This window comes from Lepeophtheirus salmonis, chromosome 13 (genome assembly GCF_016086655.4).
Source record: "Lepeophtheirus salmonis chromosome 13, UVic_Lsal_1.4, whole genome shotgun sequence".
NCBI lineage: Eukaryota > Metazoa > Arthropoda > Copepoda > Siphonostomatoida > Caligidae > Lepeophtheirus > Lepeophtheirus salmonis.
In genome coordinates, this window is record NC_052143.2 from 5,756,307 (window position 1) to 5,774,187 (window position 17,881).

The window sequence follows — 17,881 nt, forward strand, 5'->3', positions numbered from 1 at the left end:
TAATTTTTTTGGAAAAAATATAACTTCAGAATTTAAATTATTATGAAAAAATTTCAAAATCCACAGGCATTCACAACAAATTATTTTTTTGATAGACAAAAAGCGAATTAAATTTTAAGTATTAAGTTTTTTGGAAAAAGATTTCAAAAATCCCCTCCTGTTCACAAAAAATTTAATTTTTTGGAAAAACATTAAAAATCCATTGATTGCTATTCACAGAAAATAAATTTTTTTGTAAAAAAAAATTGAAAAACTAAATTTCAAATAGCACATTACATGTCCGTTTTTTTGTGGGGTGTGGGGCGTACAAATATTTGTACAGTATTTGAAGGCATCTCCTATTTTTTGAAACTTTAACAGCAGGACGTCTTTGAAGGGCCCCCCTTCAAAAAAAAAATAATGAGAAAAGAGACACTTTTTTTTTCTTTGTAGATTTATTTTCTATAAAATAAAGTCATTCGATCAAATTGTAGAGCGGAGTAAAAGTTGTTTAAAAAATTTAATTTGATAGGCTTTGTGGCCCATTAAAATATTTGAATTGGCAATGCAGCCCATTAAAATACTTCAATTGGTAATGCGGCCCATTATATTAAAAGGTTGGACATCCCTGGTCACCACGTGAAAATAGCACTGCCCCTAAGTACAAAAATTCGTCTCCCCTTCGGGATTAATCAATTTGTACTTCCGACTATTAATGAGTCTCGTATTACCTCTCTTCTTTCAGATGGTATAAATATTTTATAGGTCATATCTGTGAGTTGTTTTTTTGTAGCAACTCAATTCATGTTTCTCAGTAGATAGATCAATAACATATCTATCCAATCTACATACATATTTAAAGATATATGTATATCAAAACATTCACAGAAAAGGTCAAATATAAAACCATATATTTATGTGGAAATATGTAATTATTAGTTACTAATGGTAGTATCCGGCCTTGTCCAGAGAAATTATGCATACCTTGCTTTAATAATATATAAAAGATAACTCCCCCAAAAATCTTCAGTGTTACAGTGTTTGATGAATGACGTCACGTATAAGTAGGTAATTATATTGCAGTTTATTAGAGTAATTATATTTATTACCTTGCATACTATGTGTATGTAGGTGTGTGGATATTGCATTTTTCATAAATAAAATAACATCCTTGATTACTTAAATATCATAAAAAATAATTATTTCGTATGCCGGTACCATAGACAGTGGTGTCGGAGTACTGACACATTTTGAAAGGTACTATACTAAATTACTTTTAGAGCCGTTATACCATACATCTTTAAAAAATTAACTCACCGACGATACAACTTAACCCCCCCCCAAAAAAAAAAATAAAAAAAAAAATATGCTTTTATAAAAACAAACCATCAAATTTCTAAGCCCTCTCATACACCAAACAAAAATCCAGGAGACTCTCCAGTAAGTAGTGTTGTATTGGTTCTTATTTCTTCAGTCCAGTCCGGAGGGGGCTGCCTTTGGCTAATATAAGTAAAGAAGGGATCTAAAAAGCTACTTTTACAAATTAGAAAAGGAAAAACAGTTGGAGCGTGTGCTCTTTTTTCTTTTTTGTTTATTATTTAATAAGTCGTGGGGCTGTTAACATCTCCCTCTGAAAGATGAATTCTCCCCTATCTTGAGTGTAAATTGATTTAAAAAATTTATAATAAAATAAATATATATGAATTTAAATATACCATACGCACAATAATTTCCTTCCACTAATGCTACTAGATTAAGTAAAAAATGAGTGTTTTTGGCTAGATGTCATGACTGAGCCATATCTCACAATTAAGACATTGCATAAATAAAAAAAAAAACCTTAAAGTGTACACTTAAAAAAGTGTATTAACATGTTTGTGTTTTGTGAAGCCATTTGTGTGTTAGAACGTTCCGAAATGGAAGTAAAAAAAAGAGAAAATTCGATACATTCTTCAGTATCACTACGACCAATGTGAAAAGGCAGAGTAGACGGCCAAAAAAATGTGTACTGTTTATGGACCCAATGCAGTATCGAATGCAACTGCAATGCGGTAGTCCTAACTACTCCGTTCTGCTATCATGGACGTCGTAAATGTCTATAAAATAATGGAAATCGTGAAGTTGGAATGGTATTTGAGCACTTATTCACTTACCATGGAACTTAAGATTAGCAAGAAATCCGTTTGGAAGCATCTAAATCAGATAATCTTAACTATGTTAATTTTATTGTAGAAATAAGCGAAAAAAACGCTCAGAACTTTTTATTTTACCTTTTATTTATGATCCTGATACTCTTACAGGTAATCAGGTGCAATTACAGACTAGACTAGGGCATAGGGGCCATTAAAATAAGGCTTAAGTTTATTATTTATTGTATTGTATACACTTGTTTATGAATGGTCTTGATTGAAAAAGTTGGAAAATATCAAAGTACCAACATGATGCAAACAGGTAGAATGTATTTACAATATTAACATTTTTAAGAAAGTAGACGAGGAACAATATTATGTATTACAAGAAAACGAAAATTGACCAACTTGGTTTGCTTTTTTAAGTTAAAAAAATAAAAACTTTCTCTTTTGAAGAAAAAGTTAAAGGAAAGAGGGGTGAAACAGACAAACGCACACACACAAAAATGAAAGAAGCTTTCTAACTTACGTAAGATTTAATGGAATAAAAACGAAGTAATCACACATCAACAACTCTGATGCTACAATCCCTCTACATTTGCTAGTATTTTCTTCTTTTTTAACATTTTTTTGAAAGGTTGATTTCAAAAGTAGGCGAAAGGAAATCCTTCCAAGGAACAATTGTACAAATATAGTTTTTTTGTTTGTTTTAAATTAAGAAAATGTATCATTATCAAAGTAATAAAGGTGCATATATGGGTTTTTCTTTTAGAATTTTACGCCTAAGGGAAATTACCAAGAGAAAAAAAAAAAAATTCCAGGAAGTTTCACATTCAATTATTGCATAATAGAGTCTTCCTATACGTTATTCATTTAATGAAAAGTTGAATGCTGTATATTATTGAAGATCTCTGGTATATAATTTTTCAAAAGATTTAAAAGGTGGAACTGAAGAAATATGGTACAAGGTGTTTGAGGTAAATTGGGTTGGAAAATATGAGAATCTATACGATAAAGACAATCCAATATATACTCATGAGACCTAAATATATTTAAAACAGCAACATGTAATAACTAACTCATGAATAGCACACAATCAAATAACCAATCAACTTATTATTTACAATTTTTAATATTGGAGGAGGGTAGTTGATTAGATATTTTAGGTGTTTAACGTATATCGGTACGAAGTCAATCATAAAAATATGATCTAAGAAAATTCGTAAGTCTAATTCTAAAATAATAAAACAACACAGGGGAAAAATATAGGGGTTGAAATTTTGGACAAATGAATTGAAGAGAATAATTGAATTTATCCATGAGTGCAGAATCCAAAACTGATCTCATATTTTCTCTCTCAGTCATTTGAATTCTGGAATCTCTGTGATTATAGTAATTCCGGACTATTATCGTTCAGAGTCATTTTTTAACCTTAAAACAATCTCCAAAATTAAAATGAGGCTTATTAAAACTTATGTAAAAGTATTTGTATGATAACAAAGGGTTTTCATTGATTCTGTATCTTGTTCTGAACCTGCTATATTTCCAGTTTTAAGCTGAAAAAGGAAGAAACCCCACATTCTTCTTTATACCCTTATAAGTTATTCATAATACATAGTGATCAATCAATACTATATCAAGGTTAATAGACACTCAAGGTTATACCATAACTCATATACGACTGAAGTTTGACTTCCGCCACACTTTTAATATTGACGTCATAGTAGATGTGTGGTTGCGTGTTTTGTCAAAATCTGCCTGTCTTGCCCAGCAATCGATACAATACATCAAATTGAAAATCCTAGCTAGCCCAATTACATGAAGGCCTAACCTTGTATTTCTATTAACCTTCAGCTTCTATTATAGAAAAATATTCAATAAATATTTAAAAAAAATAATCTATCTAAGAATATGCATCTCCAAGGACCATCCTACTATACAGAGAGCGGGGATCACATTGTCGCCTACTTTAAACCTTGATAACTTGAAGACGACATTATCTAATAAAAAACCGGTTACCAAATAGGAAAGCTGACGATACGTAGTTCAGTTAGCATCATGCCGTCATCATATGAGGAGATAAAGAGCTATAAGTGGAACGAGGAGCTTTCGAGGTCCGCCGTAGTCATGGCATTGGTTAATAATGGAGGTGAAATCTCCAATTCAACGATTACCTCAACCTTAGGAGTGAATTTACGGACTGGTCAGCGTATCCGTAAGAAGCTAGAGGACACCTGGGATGTTGATGCCACTATAAAGAGGGCACCCAAGGAGGAGGGCGCCGACAGGAAGGTCAGGGACACCGACTTTGTCGACAAGGTGAAAAAGGATGACCCTACCAGGTCCATAAAGGCCATGGTGAGGAATCTGGGCTGCCTGGGTGTGGCAACAGGACTCAGCACCCTGCCATGTGTCCAAAATCTCCATGCAGTGGTTAACCGAGAACTGTTATAACGTCGTAACCAAGTATTTGTGCCCACATAACTCTCCCGACCTTAATCCTTTGGACTATTTTGTCTGGGGCTATGTCGAGAGACATACCAACAGACATCCCCATAGCACCAAGGCCAGCCTGATGGACTCCATCAAGGAGATATTCGGCAACATGGACAATGAGATGGTCAGAAGAGCCTGCGGCCAGTTCAGAGGCCGTATTGAGGCCGTTATTGATGCCAACGGTGATTATATCGAATGAATGGTTACTCTATACCTATATGCTCGTCATAGTTTTGATTTTCAATAAAAAAGTTAAAAAAGGTATATTTTGTGTTGTTTTTTTGTAGAAAAATATTTTGGCGAGAATTTGATACCCGCTCCCGTATGTATATATAAGGAATAAAAAGCCATCAATCGAAGAAAGGGGTATAATAATAACCTATAGATATTCTGTCCTACGACTATTATTATATTTTGAGCAATTTGAGAGAGGCTCCCCTACCCTCTTCTCACTGTATAATCTACCCAATATATATTATACAAATAATCATTTATTAATTATAGGTATTATGTAGTAGCTCTCCTACGTCTTAGGCACGCTCATTATTCCTATATCTTGTAGGTGCATAATATATGTATACACAAGGAATAAGAGTGAAAATATTATTCTTTCACTTGTGTTAGTGAAAGGAAAGGAGTAGCGGGAAAAATGTACCGGGTGAAAACTGAAAACTTGCACACTTCGAAAGAAAAAAGAAAATACCCTGTCATTCCTCCATTATACATTAAACAAAAATCTATATTTTATTAGGCCACCCTTGACCTCACATATGACGACAAGCCTCATGCAAAAAGAGTTGTAAGTATTGTAGATGTGGTTCGGCTCCATGGCAGCCCACTCCTCGTCCATGTTGGCCTTCGGGTAACGGATTCTACATGCATTCCTCTCGATGTACAGACAGAAAGAAAAGTCCAGGGGATTGACATCCGGACTGTATGGTGCCCACATTATCCTCTCCAAAAAAGCGATTTTGTAAGCTAATAAATTATGAGTAATTTTCGCAGTGTGAGCCTGGGCCCTATCTTGCTGAAAGACGACGTTGCCGTCGAAGAAAACTGCCTGATCCAATAGGAGCAGGTTAGTCTTGAAAAGTCTACGTACATGGCTGCTGTAAATCTATAATCCTACGAGATCAGTGGCGTCCTTGAGGGCATCCGCATGAATGATGGGCTTTTTCCGGTACCCTCTTTCCTTTCTATGATTTTGTAGAGGTCCAGCTTCTTCTCAACATTGTAAATGGTCTTCCAAGCCATTCCCGTCACCCTGGCCACCTCTGTAGGAGTGTGACCCCTACGGAATAGAGTTGATGCCCTACGCCTTGAATCTTGCGTCTATAACAGTTCTCATCTTATTTAAATAAATCAAAAAACAGGAGGTGCTTGAGGTACATAGCTACCTACAAAATTAAAGACAGTTCTAATTTACGACCACAAACCTCGCAAATCAATATGATAAAGTGTATGTAATTTTCAAGCGTCCACCCAGTACAGAACCCCTTTTCCATTCCTTTTTCTCTTCTTCTCAGCTTTGAACACACACATACACACACCTTTGTTGTAATCTCATCATAATCTTTGCATTGAAGAATCTTCCAAGTCAAAAACGACAAAAATAAAGATAAGGAGGATAGGATTCACATTGTAGATTTGTAATCCCCCTCAAAATCTATAGGAAATTAAAACAACAGATTTCCAATGCATCACTAGCTTATGTGTGTATTTTTACACTACAAACAATGTATATTTTCCTTTGTCTCTCAATGTCTCTTTCTTGTGAATGTGTCTGTTTTTTCAAAAGCAAATAAATGCATGGAAGAATAAACGAATGTTAATGTCAACATACGTAGAATTAATAAATCAACTTGTGTTGTTGATGATTGTTGATTTGTTGCAAATTATATTATGTTGAGTGACTAATATTATTGATATTGTCAAATACGGCACAAGAATAGAAATATTATATATTTAAATAAAAGTTCCACAAACTAAATTGTGTTGGCATGCGAGTAGTTATTGAGATACGAGCTGTGAAACAGACAGAGTAATTTTAAGATATATGTACTACAGGGTAGGGCAGCGAAACGTGGACTCGAGGTATGGATTTAGAAATACATCAATAATTTTATGTTTTGAATAATAGGCAAAAAAAATAATAATGTTAACAAAACATGTAGACATGGTTTCACTCAATATGGTCACCTTCATTATCAATCACAGTCTTTACACGTTGCCTAAAGGCCATGCAAGAGTTGATGAAAAACTCCTATGACAAGTTGTCCTATACAGCCACTATGGAGGACTACGGTGAGTCCAGATTTGGGTCTCATTTCATATTGGTTTCCCTCTCTAAAGTGCATACAGAAAAATCATGTGGATTCAAATCTGGGGACAAGAATCGAGACATGTTATCCGTACTAAAAGGGTTGGCACTTGGCGAACGTGTGATTTTTTGGGGGAAATAAATCACAAATACACAGCTGTTTACAAAAAAAAATAGAAATATTAAACTTTTTGTGGAAAAATTTCAAATATTAAATTTTTTATTGGAAAGCAAAAATTCCTTAATTTTTGTGGGCGGAACAACCCACCCCATGCAGACTCCGCTGCATATGGTACTTCTGAATTAAGGCCCTGTTTAGTATGAACCACCAATAATATGATTTTAGGAGAGAAAGAGGAAAAACTTCATCATTTAAAATAAAATTAGTGCAGGAAAAAATCTTATTTGTATTCAAATTCATGTATATGCATCTTTAAAATATTTTACACCACAGATAGGAAATAATCCATACTTCAGAGGGAGAAGTGAACACCACGATGACCGATTAAATAATGAAAAACCGAAAAAGCAGCTCACACGTCCATCGTTTTTCCTTTTCTAATTTCTAAACTTATTTTTTTATTGCAAACTACTCCACTCTGATTTTAACTAGAGATGACTTGTTTGCATGAAAAAAAAAACGTGAAGAGAGGGCGAGAGTGAGACAATTGGTAGACCTGTTTTAAGACCCTTATTATTATAGCTCCTTATAAGATGATTTTAGGATAGAAAATGAATAACTACTTTAAACAAAGGGATATTTAAAATAATATTGGTGAAGGAAAAAATTCTATTTGTATTTAAATTCATATTTATTTATCTTATTATGCCTTTTTACATCAATTGGCATCAAATATAGGAAAGAATGCTTACTTCAGTGCGAGAAGTGAACACGACGTCAAACGTTTAAATTATGAGCAAAAAAGTTGAAAGAGCACACGCCTCTTTCTAAACTTTAATAAACTTAGTTTTTTCATTACAAAAATGACATACTTGAAGTATAAAAGAAAGTATATTCTGTATTCCATGGTGGTCAAATGGAAATAAAATGAATCATTCCATTTTACGGGTAAACCCAGCGAGTTCAATTAGTTATTAATGAAAAATAACAATATTATCATGTATGTACAGTGTACATTATAGGTAAAATATATGCATAATACATAAAAAAAAATGACATCGGCCTTGAGAATAGCTATAAAATACAAAATATATATACATTCATACTTGGAATTTTTAAATCGAAACTTAATTTTATCGGATGTAAATATATATAATTTAAAAGACTATTTTTACTTTTTTATGAACTCATACGTAAAAGTATGTTTACTAATACCGCGCAAAGTCCAAGAGATGGCACTACTCTCGGAAATTGAGGTTATGTTTAGTTAGTAACATCTCTTGGAAGAACACACAGCAACTTTTCAGTTAGATCAGTATATTTAATTCTGTTTGCCATTCGTTTGAATCAAGGAAGTGGAGTGATTTTCAAAAAATGGACAAAAAAGAATTTCATATGTTGATTAAACATTACTTAATGAAAGACAAAACGCCTCAGGAGACTAAAAAAATGCTTGATAAACATTATGAGAACTCTGCGCCTTCGATTAGAAAATAAGATTTATAAGTGGTTTCAAAATTTTCATATTAAATAATGATTAACATTTTGTTTATAAAATGTTTTCCTCTCGCCTGGAGCACGATCCGTGTTTGCACACCTTCTCTATTTTCTAAGAAAATTCACTAATAAATATAAAATTATATTTTATATAAGTAGTTATGAATAATACATATTTACATATTAGGACTAGGAGTACATCACTGAATCGTAACGTACCAATTCCAGATCCATAAAGCAACTATTTTGTGATGTTGGGTTAAAAAATGAAATTATTCCGCCATATATCAGCTTTCATATTATTGGATCCTATACGTCAACGAAAAACGGCAATGAAGGCAAAAAGAATACAACAGATTGGAATCATCTTCGCGCCCAACACACTGTAAAGGAGGTTGCAGACATCGTTAACTGCTCAGTTGGACTTGTCCGTAAGTTCAGGAGGCTCAATAACAGCAGTAAGGGCCTCTCCAGGAAGCCAGGAAGTGGAGGAAAGATTGTTAATGAATACTTGTTGATCGGTGTGACTTTTGAAATAAAAGGTATTGTCCACCAGAAGCTGATGAAAAAGATTGTAAAACCCTGGTAGGATGCCAATTACACCGAAGGGGATTTCTGTAGTGAACAAGCCACAGCATCTGGCCATAAGGCTATGACAACTCAATCTTGATGCAAAGAAAACACCTCAACAATTTCTGGCCTACAAACTTGTGGCTCTCCTCATCAACAGACTGCTCGCCACAAGACAATAGGAATGTTGAGATATGTACAATGACTACGTCAACAATGTATACAAGGCATTTAGGCCCATATTAAAGGCCATGGTTTTTAAAATACTCCTGATACTATGTACATGTTACTATCAAAAACTACTCACACCGTAATTGATGGACATCAAAATTAATCTTACAATTTTAAAATATATCCTTATTCTATATTTGTCTTATGTAATGTAACCTTTCTAAATATCCTTTACCGAAGAAAAAACCCGTATTGTTAAATAGAATAAATTTAAGTAATAGCCATATTATTAGGTATACATTTTTAAAACTATTTTATCTTTTCTCACAGTCTTAAATGTAAAAACTATAATTTGTTGCAAATGATCAGACTTCAACCATCTATGTGATATTGCAACCTCTAGAATTTAAGAAAAAAGGAAAATGAAGAAGTAATTTCTGTCAAAAAGTTCAGATTACTCTGTCGCAGTCGAATAAATATAAGAAATTTTGACATCACTGAAAACAAATGAAAAGTCTACATCAAATAACGTTTCTTATTGCCTTCAAATCTAATTTTTTTGGAATTGCTTAACATAACTACTTTTTTTCACATATTTTATAGCAATTTAGTACATCCACGTCATCTTGCGGATTCCAATGTGGTTTTTTTTTAGTTTTCTCATGCCCTATTGAGTGAAAAAAGGGTAATTTTTATGAATTAATTTGTTAGTGAGCTAATAATGAATGAAAAAAAAAAAAACCTCAAAAAACAATGTTAAACTGTGGAAGTAGAGGGTTTATAACAAAAAGTTTTCAAGGCACAGAGAGGATGAAGGGAGAGAGGAGGTTCTTGTAATGCAAGCTTTTTATTATATAGTATAGCCTTTTTTATTGCTTCTATTTTTCCTTTATTAAGATTTTTTTTTACCTGTAGCTTTTTTTTTCTTTAAAAAGATTTTTGAATAGCTAATTATGTATACTGTATGGTTTCTCATTTCCCGGAGGATCGTCTTTGAGTGGGATCCCAGTAAGATTCTTTAAATCTTAGGATCACGTTTGTAAATAATGAACACAGTGAAATTTTTATATATTCCTTTTTACATTTCAAGGATAAATTATAAATTCTAAGCTGGACTTATTCCTAAATTATCCATTTTTCTATTCTTCAATAGTTTACTTATCAGTAGTAATTACAATATTTTCCCTGAACAAGAACCAATTTAAATGTAAAATGATCTCCTCTTTAGAGCAGTAATTAATTTTCTCCCCGCCTCATCCCACAGCTTATATTAAGAATGGTCTTCATTCAGTAGTAGTACAACATGTCTTGCTCCTAGCTTTTCCTCGCGCACTTTTTTTCCTTACAAAAATGTCAACTTCTACTCATAAGAAATAGGTAAAAATGTCATTATTATAAAGAAAAAAAGAGGACATGAAGTAGTTGGGAGCTAAACTTATGAGTTTACTTCACTAAGAACCTTGTTAATATCTGCTGCCTCTTATATGATATGGTAGTAGGTCAAAACGTCGACAGACAAAATTTCGAATAGACAAAACGTCTGATGGATAAAACGTCGAATAGACAAAACGTCGACCGATATAACGTCAATCGCGTCCGGAAAATTCTACATTTCAAAATATGAAAAACTGTTTCTACGACATTTTACACCAGACATTTCCAACCCGAGATATTTACCCCACTAACCCTACATAAACTAAAAGTAAGGTACCCTCACAAACCCCCATTTATACTCAAAAATTGGGGGTTATTTTGGGATATCGGTGGATCCCAAAATTAGATGAAGCCCGAAACTGTACCATATTTCGGGGCCCCTTCGGGGTATAAATAGAGGTGGAGTTAATTTAAATAGTGGCCGTGGGGGTTCATCTTATTTTGGGGACAGACCGTACCCGAAAACAGCTCAAACATTGGGGGTCCATATGGGTTGTTAGGGGGTCTTATTAGTTGCTTAAATAGTGGCGGTGGGTTTCATCCTGTTTTGGGACATGTCAGTGACTAAAAACACACCAAATAAGGGGGATCGGGAGGCCCCCTTATTGGTAGTTAATATAGAAATGGTGCTGCTGGGTTATGTTTCAGGTGGGGAATGTCTAAATGGGATATATTGCATACACCATTTCCAGTTGCCACTCATTTTATAATCTACGGGCGACCTTCTGTCAGTCGACGTTTTGTCTGGTATTTATATATATATTTTTTTTTATTATTTTTATATTAAAATTATATTTAGTTTATTATACATTTTTAAATTAATTTACAACAAAGATACGTCAAATGGCTTACTTCAGAGGGATAAGTTAAAACTATGACGACACATTAAATAAGTATATTATTGGAATTATTCGGCGTATACAAACATATATAAATTCAGCTTTAATAATATACATATTAAAACAATACCCTAAAAAAGCCTTGTTGTTATCTCCGTTTTTCATGAGCAAACTCACACGTAGTTACTCACTCAATACTTAGACATTCTTTCCTCCAGAATTTAAAAACTTAATAATAATAGATTGAGAGAAAAAAATATATAATTTAATGAGGCACTTAAGCACATTCATTTTTTGTAAATTTTATATAAAGTACTTCCTTTTCTTTTCTTTTTTAGTATGAGTTGAACTAAGCACCTGCAAGATTTCATTTATTTTATACAGTGCTCCCTGAATATGAAACTCATTTTTTCTTTATAGTGTATTGGTACATGAATCAAGGAGCACTATTTACAGATGATTTACTCAATAAATGGCTCAATGTTACTTTTTAATGTATTTCTTACAACAACTAGCTAATTCTTTTTTTTTACAAAGAAGATATCAGTTTAACTTAATTCAGTCTAATTGTATATACTCACTGAATCCTCAAATAATTGTATCTTATGGTCACAAATAAAATGTCCTTAATTTTTTTAATAAAACATCCGTTTAAATAGAAGAAAGTAAGAGTTGAGGTTTTTATAAAAACATTAGGAAGTCAACTTTGTTTTTTTTAATAGATAATATAACGACAACTTCATATATCGCGCCATCTAGCGGATATGTATGGTTTTTGTTAGTTTGCTTATACCCAATTGAATCTCCGGTTACATTTCATTAATCAAATACGTAATAATAAATTATTGTCGATTAAATTGGAATGAAAAATCATCTAAAGTAAATATAAAAACAAAATTTATTTTTTTGGATCTTTCAAAACAAAAAACAAACAATAACTACGAAATAAAAGCATAATTTATTATAATTACGTTTAAATTATTTAAACCTACCTAGTTTATAGAAACACATCATATATCAAAGTTACCAACTTTTTCATTTAGTATGTACATATTATTTTAACCTTTTTATAAGTCAATTTATATCCTATGTACGTATTATTTTATAGCTTAAAATCTTTATTACTATTTTATTTTTTCATAATTTTATTCTGAGGAATATCAAGAAGTATACATGCCCGTAAGACAATTAGTTTTGATTCTTGATGATTTGACTTTAAATTTGTTATAGTCCAATTGGAAAAAACTGTTACTCAATAAGTGGGACAATTTATTTGATATAATATTAAAATTTAATTATATTAAAAAAAAGTTGACCTCTTATTTTCTATTAAAGCCTCCTTGCTTTATTTTCCAATTACATTTAATATACTGAAAGGTTTTAAAAATCACTTTCCATCAATTCGTGGCAGGATGTTCACCCTGAAATGTGCGATCTATTCCATGAGAAAATTATTTTTGAGAATAGCTATGGATTTTTGAATTTTTTTTACAAAGAATGTAATATTTGAAATTATTTTTAAAAAAATTGAATTTTTGGTGAATTTTTGGTGAATTGTTGTTGATTTTTGAAAAAAAAAAAATTTTTAATTATTTTCAAAAAAATTTAATGTTTTCGTGAATTGCTATTGATTTTTGCAAAAATATAATATTTCATTTAAAGAAAAATTTAATTTTTTGTGAATTACTGTTGATTTTTGCAAAAATATAATATCTTAATTATTTTTTTGCAACCAGCTTAATTTTCTGTGAAATGCTGTCTACTTTTTAAAAAAAAAAATTAATATTTCAAATTTCATTGTTGAAATTATTTTTTTCCAAAAAATTTAATTTTGTGTCAGTAGCTATGAATTTAAAAAAAATTTAATATTTGAAATTTAATTTTCAAAATTTGGTTCCACAAAATTTAATTTTTTGTGAACACTATGGATTTTTCAACATTTTTTCCAAAAAATGTAATGTTTAATTTTTTTTTTTCAAAAACCAAGCTGACAACTATAGGGAGTTTTCCAGGAGTTATATAAAATATAATTTCATATCTTTTTTATAAAGATTTTCACGACAAAATTAATGAGAAAATCTTAGGAGTATTTATGGTTTTTTAATAAAAACCATAAATACTCAATGCATAGACTTTGACAAATTAGGACCAGGATGAAAAAAATTAATTGTCTTTTATTTTCTTAATAATGTCAAAATTTAATTTTGATGCTGTGGCCTTGGTAGTCACGACAACGAACTCATGATATTCTAGTTTTATTTATGCAGCACTAAAATCTTCAAAAATTGGCATCTACACATACAGGACATGTAGAAAGTATGTATGCAAGTAATTTGCATTTTATGTTCAAATTTGGTCTACATTTCCTTAACTTTTAAGTATGCATTTATACATTTCTTTTTTTTCAAAAAATCCAAAATTTGATTTTTGAATTAATTTTTTAAATTTCAAAGATTTTTGATTTTTTTTAGTGCATATTTTTTCATAAAATCCAAAATCTTAAAAAAAATGACGGATATCGGATTTTTGGAAAAAAAAATATACATATTCTTTTCAAAAATTCAAATTAATTTTGAAAAAATTTGCTAATAATTTTATTTTCAAGAAAAATTCAATTTTATGGATTTAAAAAAATTATATTATTTCTTCCAAAAAATCCCAAATCCGATTTTTTCTAATAAACAAGCATATTTTTTCATAAATCCAAAATGCATTTTATTTTTCAAAAAATCCAAAATTGGATTTTTCATTTTTTTTAATTTCACAGATTTTGCATTTTTTTAAATCAAAATCTGATTAAAAATCACCGATTTTTGATTTTTGCAATAAATATGCATATATTTTTCAAAAAATCTGAAATAATTTTTAAAAAATGAAAAAATTGGATTTTTTTGTAAAAAAAATGCAATTTTTTGATTTTTTCAGGAAAATATAATTTTTCCTAAAAAATTCAAAATCCGGTAGATTGTGTTCTGAATTTCGAAATTCCCCTCCTCATTCCTGCATAGTGCCATAAAACGATCTCAAAAGCCGCGTCACTAAATATTGGTGAAAGAAAGTGTGTCTGTCTAACAATCATTGTGATTTTTCCTTAGTGTTGGGAAACTTTGCATTCAATGAAGGGATCTCTGCAAGAGTTTGTTTGATGAAAGATGTTGCATTTTTTCAAAAAAATTAAAGAAAAGAAAAAATACTAAGAATTAGTCTTAGTAGAATTAGTTTTTTTTCGTATATATCTAAGAATGAACTAATATCTTCAATATATGAAAAAAGGAAGACATAAAAGAGCTCCTACGATGATTTTAGTACATAAATACCTTGATGAAAATATGTTTTCAGCATTATTATAAGATCAAAAAGACGTAGAAGCAAGGATATTGTATAAAATTCTATGACGATGCGACAATGCTAACCATAATTATAGTCATTCGAATGAAAAATGTTGCAGTGGTAGAAGTTTTAATGATATACATGTATAAATGGCCATATATTAAAAGATAAATAACACAACGTCATCCAATGATTGGCTTCGCTATATAAGGTCCTAGTTTACCACGATAGCAGTGGATAGGGTATTCAATGTATTAACTGTACCTTTGTACAGCATGATCAAGAGGTAGATATATACAAACTGTGGAAGTCTAGACAGAAAACTATAGAAAATCCTATAGCTAGTAGATAAAAAAGTAAGTTGGACTATGTATATTGTATATAATATTAATGTACTAAGAAAGAACGACCTGGTATTTGAGTAGTTATCTAAGGAAGGGAGAGAGAGAGGGGTAAGGAAAACTGGAAATGTAGGTGAGGGCCTGTTCCTCTAGTAACCATCATCATCGGTCATCTCAGTAACTGCATTAAATACAATGTGACAATTATATTAATAATATTTTGTCAAAGGATATAAATATATAAGGATTTTTTTTTAAATAAAATTTCAAACTTGTCAAAAGACTACATACATAATGTACATATATGGGCGCCATCTATGCTTATATTTTATTAACAATATTTTGAGAATACATATTAGAAAATTGACTCTTACGTTCCAAGGACATCCTTCATGATGTATTTATCTTCCACTGTAGGCACCTTTGCATCTTTTTTATTGTTTGGGTCCCCAACCTTGGTGGAGGATTTGGAACTTGATTTTTTGCCAAATAACGGCATATTGGATTGATGGGGGACGGGGGAGATGAGTCTCTTATTAGACTATGATGTTGTAGATGAATTAATATGATTCCTTTAAATTATTCGGGAAATGATTATTGTCACTGAATAATAATAAAAGGTATACAAAGAACAAAACACACACACAAAAATAATAGTAAACGAATTGACGAAATTCTTTGATCGACCTTGCTATGAACTACTCCTTTCACTCAAGAAATATTTCTTCATACTAAAAAAACAACTAATTCTGGCAGGAGAATACTTCCTTCCATTTTTTTTTAAATGTATTTTTTGCGCGCGCAATTGGCTGATAGGCAAGTTTAAGGATATAAACCAACAAGGCCGTGGAGGCACAGGGAATATATATTTTTTATTATATATATATATTTCTGCTCTCCTTTTCTTTTTTCTTTTTTGAGCGCACTCTTTTTATTTCCTTTTTATTTCATGCTGACGAACTTTTAAAAAAAATAAATAAAAAAAGGATCTTCCTCTAATAATATGTAGGTATAGAAATATAAGTAATACTTGATATTTTTATTCAAATCTAGGGATATGAAAGAAAGAGAGAGAAAAAAAAAATATCTACAAAATAGTACATAAATTCCACTACTATTATCCAATAGTTTTTGTATAATTTATCAAAATTATTCAATTGGGATTTATAACTCTTTAGTTCATAAGATACTGTTGAACTTTATATAAATATTTAATATGTTGAATTAATTAAATTGATATTTTTCTGTGTCATCAAATACCCTTACCCTCCTCCATCCGGTCAAAGTTCCAGCGTTCCGGAACTACTTTAAAATGAGGTCAAATTAAAAAAAAGAAAAAAAATCTTATTATAATTAAGGGATGAGAAAAGAAAAACTTATTTTATAATTTTTTTGAACTTGTTTCTAATTTTTTTGACTTTATTATGTAGTCAGTTTTCTAAATAAAAACACATGAAGTAACCATTGACGACATACAAATATAAATAAATCATTATAGATTTTTTTATTCAGCTATTTATATAACTAAATGGCATTCGTTATTTTTTGATGTTGTTTATTTGTTCATTTCATATGAATGAACTGACTTATAAAAAATATTTAAATACTATGAAGAAGAAGGCCTCTGTCAAAAAAGGCCAAACAGGACACGGAAGAGTTAAAGAAAACTGTCCAGGGTAAATCCCTCAAGTCCTTGAGGGCCCATGTAAGAGATATCTAGGAGGTTTTACTTTGACTGATGCCAACCCCTGTACTACACCTTTTGGTTGCATGCCGAGAGGAAGGCCTACAGTGTCTGTCATCCAAACACCGAGCCCCTCAAAGCTACTGTCAGCCAGCATTGGACGCCATGACAGAGGACTACATCCGTAATAGGTGCTAGGCCTTCTGTAGCCACCTAGAAGCCATCATTGCCGTTGAGGACGGCTATATACGTGATTAAGAGAGCTCATTCACAAATTGATTTATAGTATACAATTTGTTAAAATTCTATTGTTAATTAATAAATTAAATCTTTTTGAACTTTAAAATTCATATTTTAATGGAGCACTCGGTGTATGGGTGATTTATCTCTGTTGCTTTTCTACGGTTCATTATCGTAGAAATTATTTATGGGATATATTTGATTAATTTGTGGATATTTTTTTTATTTGTGTAATTAAACATGAAGGATTATTATACATAATATTGGCTAATATATCTACAACAGCCTACATAATCCGATATATTTCCTAGCTACTACAGACACTTATACTCTTGAATCTACGAACGAACAAGCCTTCAAAAGGGTGTCGACAACTTTCAAGACACATCTAGACGCTTTGGCCCCTCAAAAAGAGCCCTCTAACGTTCTACATATATGTGTTGTAGCTGTAGGGGCAAGACTACGAGAAAAAGAATAATACCTATGGTCTATGTTGTATTGTCCTTGTATTTCCTTCGTGTGCACCCCTCTAACAAACCTAACTGTTTCCAATAGTATCATCAACAACAACAACACTGCCTGTTTGAAATTTTTCAAGGCTGCTTGAGTGAACGACCTTTATTGGCTCACCTTGAAGATGAAGGAAGAAAATAAAGCATTGTCCATTTATGTTAACGTTTGCATGAGATACTCGTTAATGGGGGCTTGTGTGTTGCTTACTTATATTATA

The 17,881-nt window shown here is 31.3% G+C and overlaps 1 protein-coding gene across 5 annotated transcripts in view; it reads right to left on the reverse strand.

Moving 5' to 3' along the window:
* Nucleotides 1–16,015, reverse strand: part of CaMKI (Calcium/calmodulin-dependent protein kinase I) — a 61,220-nt gene extending 45,205 nt beyond the window's left edge. The window contains exon 1 of one of the 5 annotated variants that reach the window (XM_040722810.2): nucleotides 15,602–16,015. In XM_040722810.2, coding sequence (XP_040578744.1) covers nucleotides 15,602–15,726 — 125 coding nt within the window. In that variant the 5' untranslated portion in view covers nucleotides 15,727–16,015. The remainder of the gene's footprint in view (nucleotides 1–15,601) is intronic. The other 4 variants (XM_040722811.2, XM_040722809.2, XM_040722808.2 and 1 more) reach the window with 4 other exon arrangements.
* Nucleotides 16,016–17,881: the final 1,866 nt, after the last annotated feature.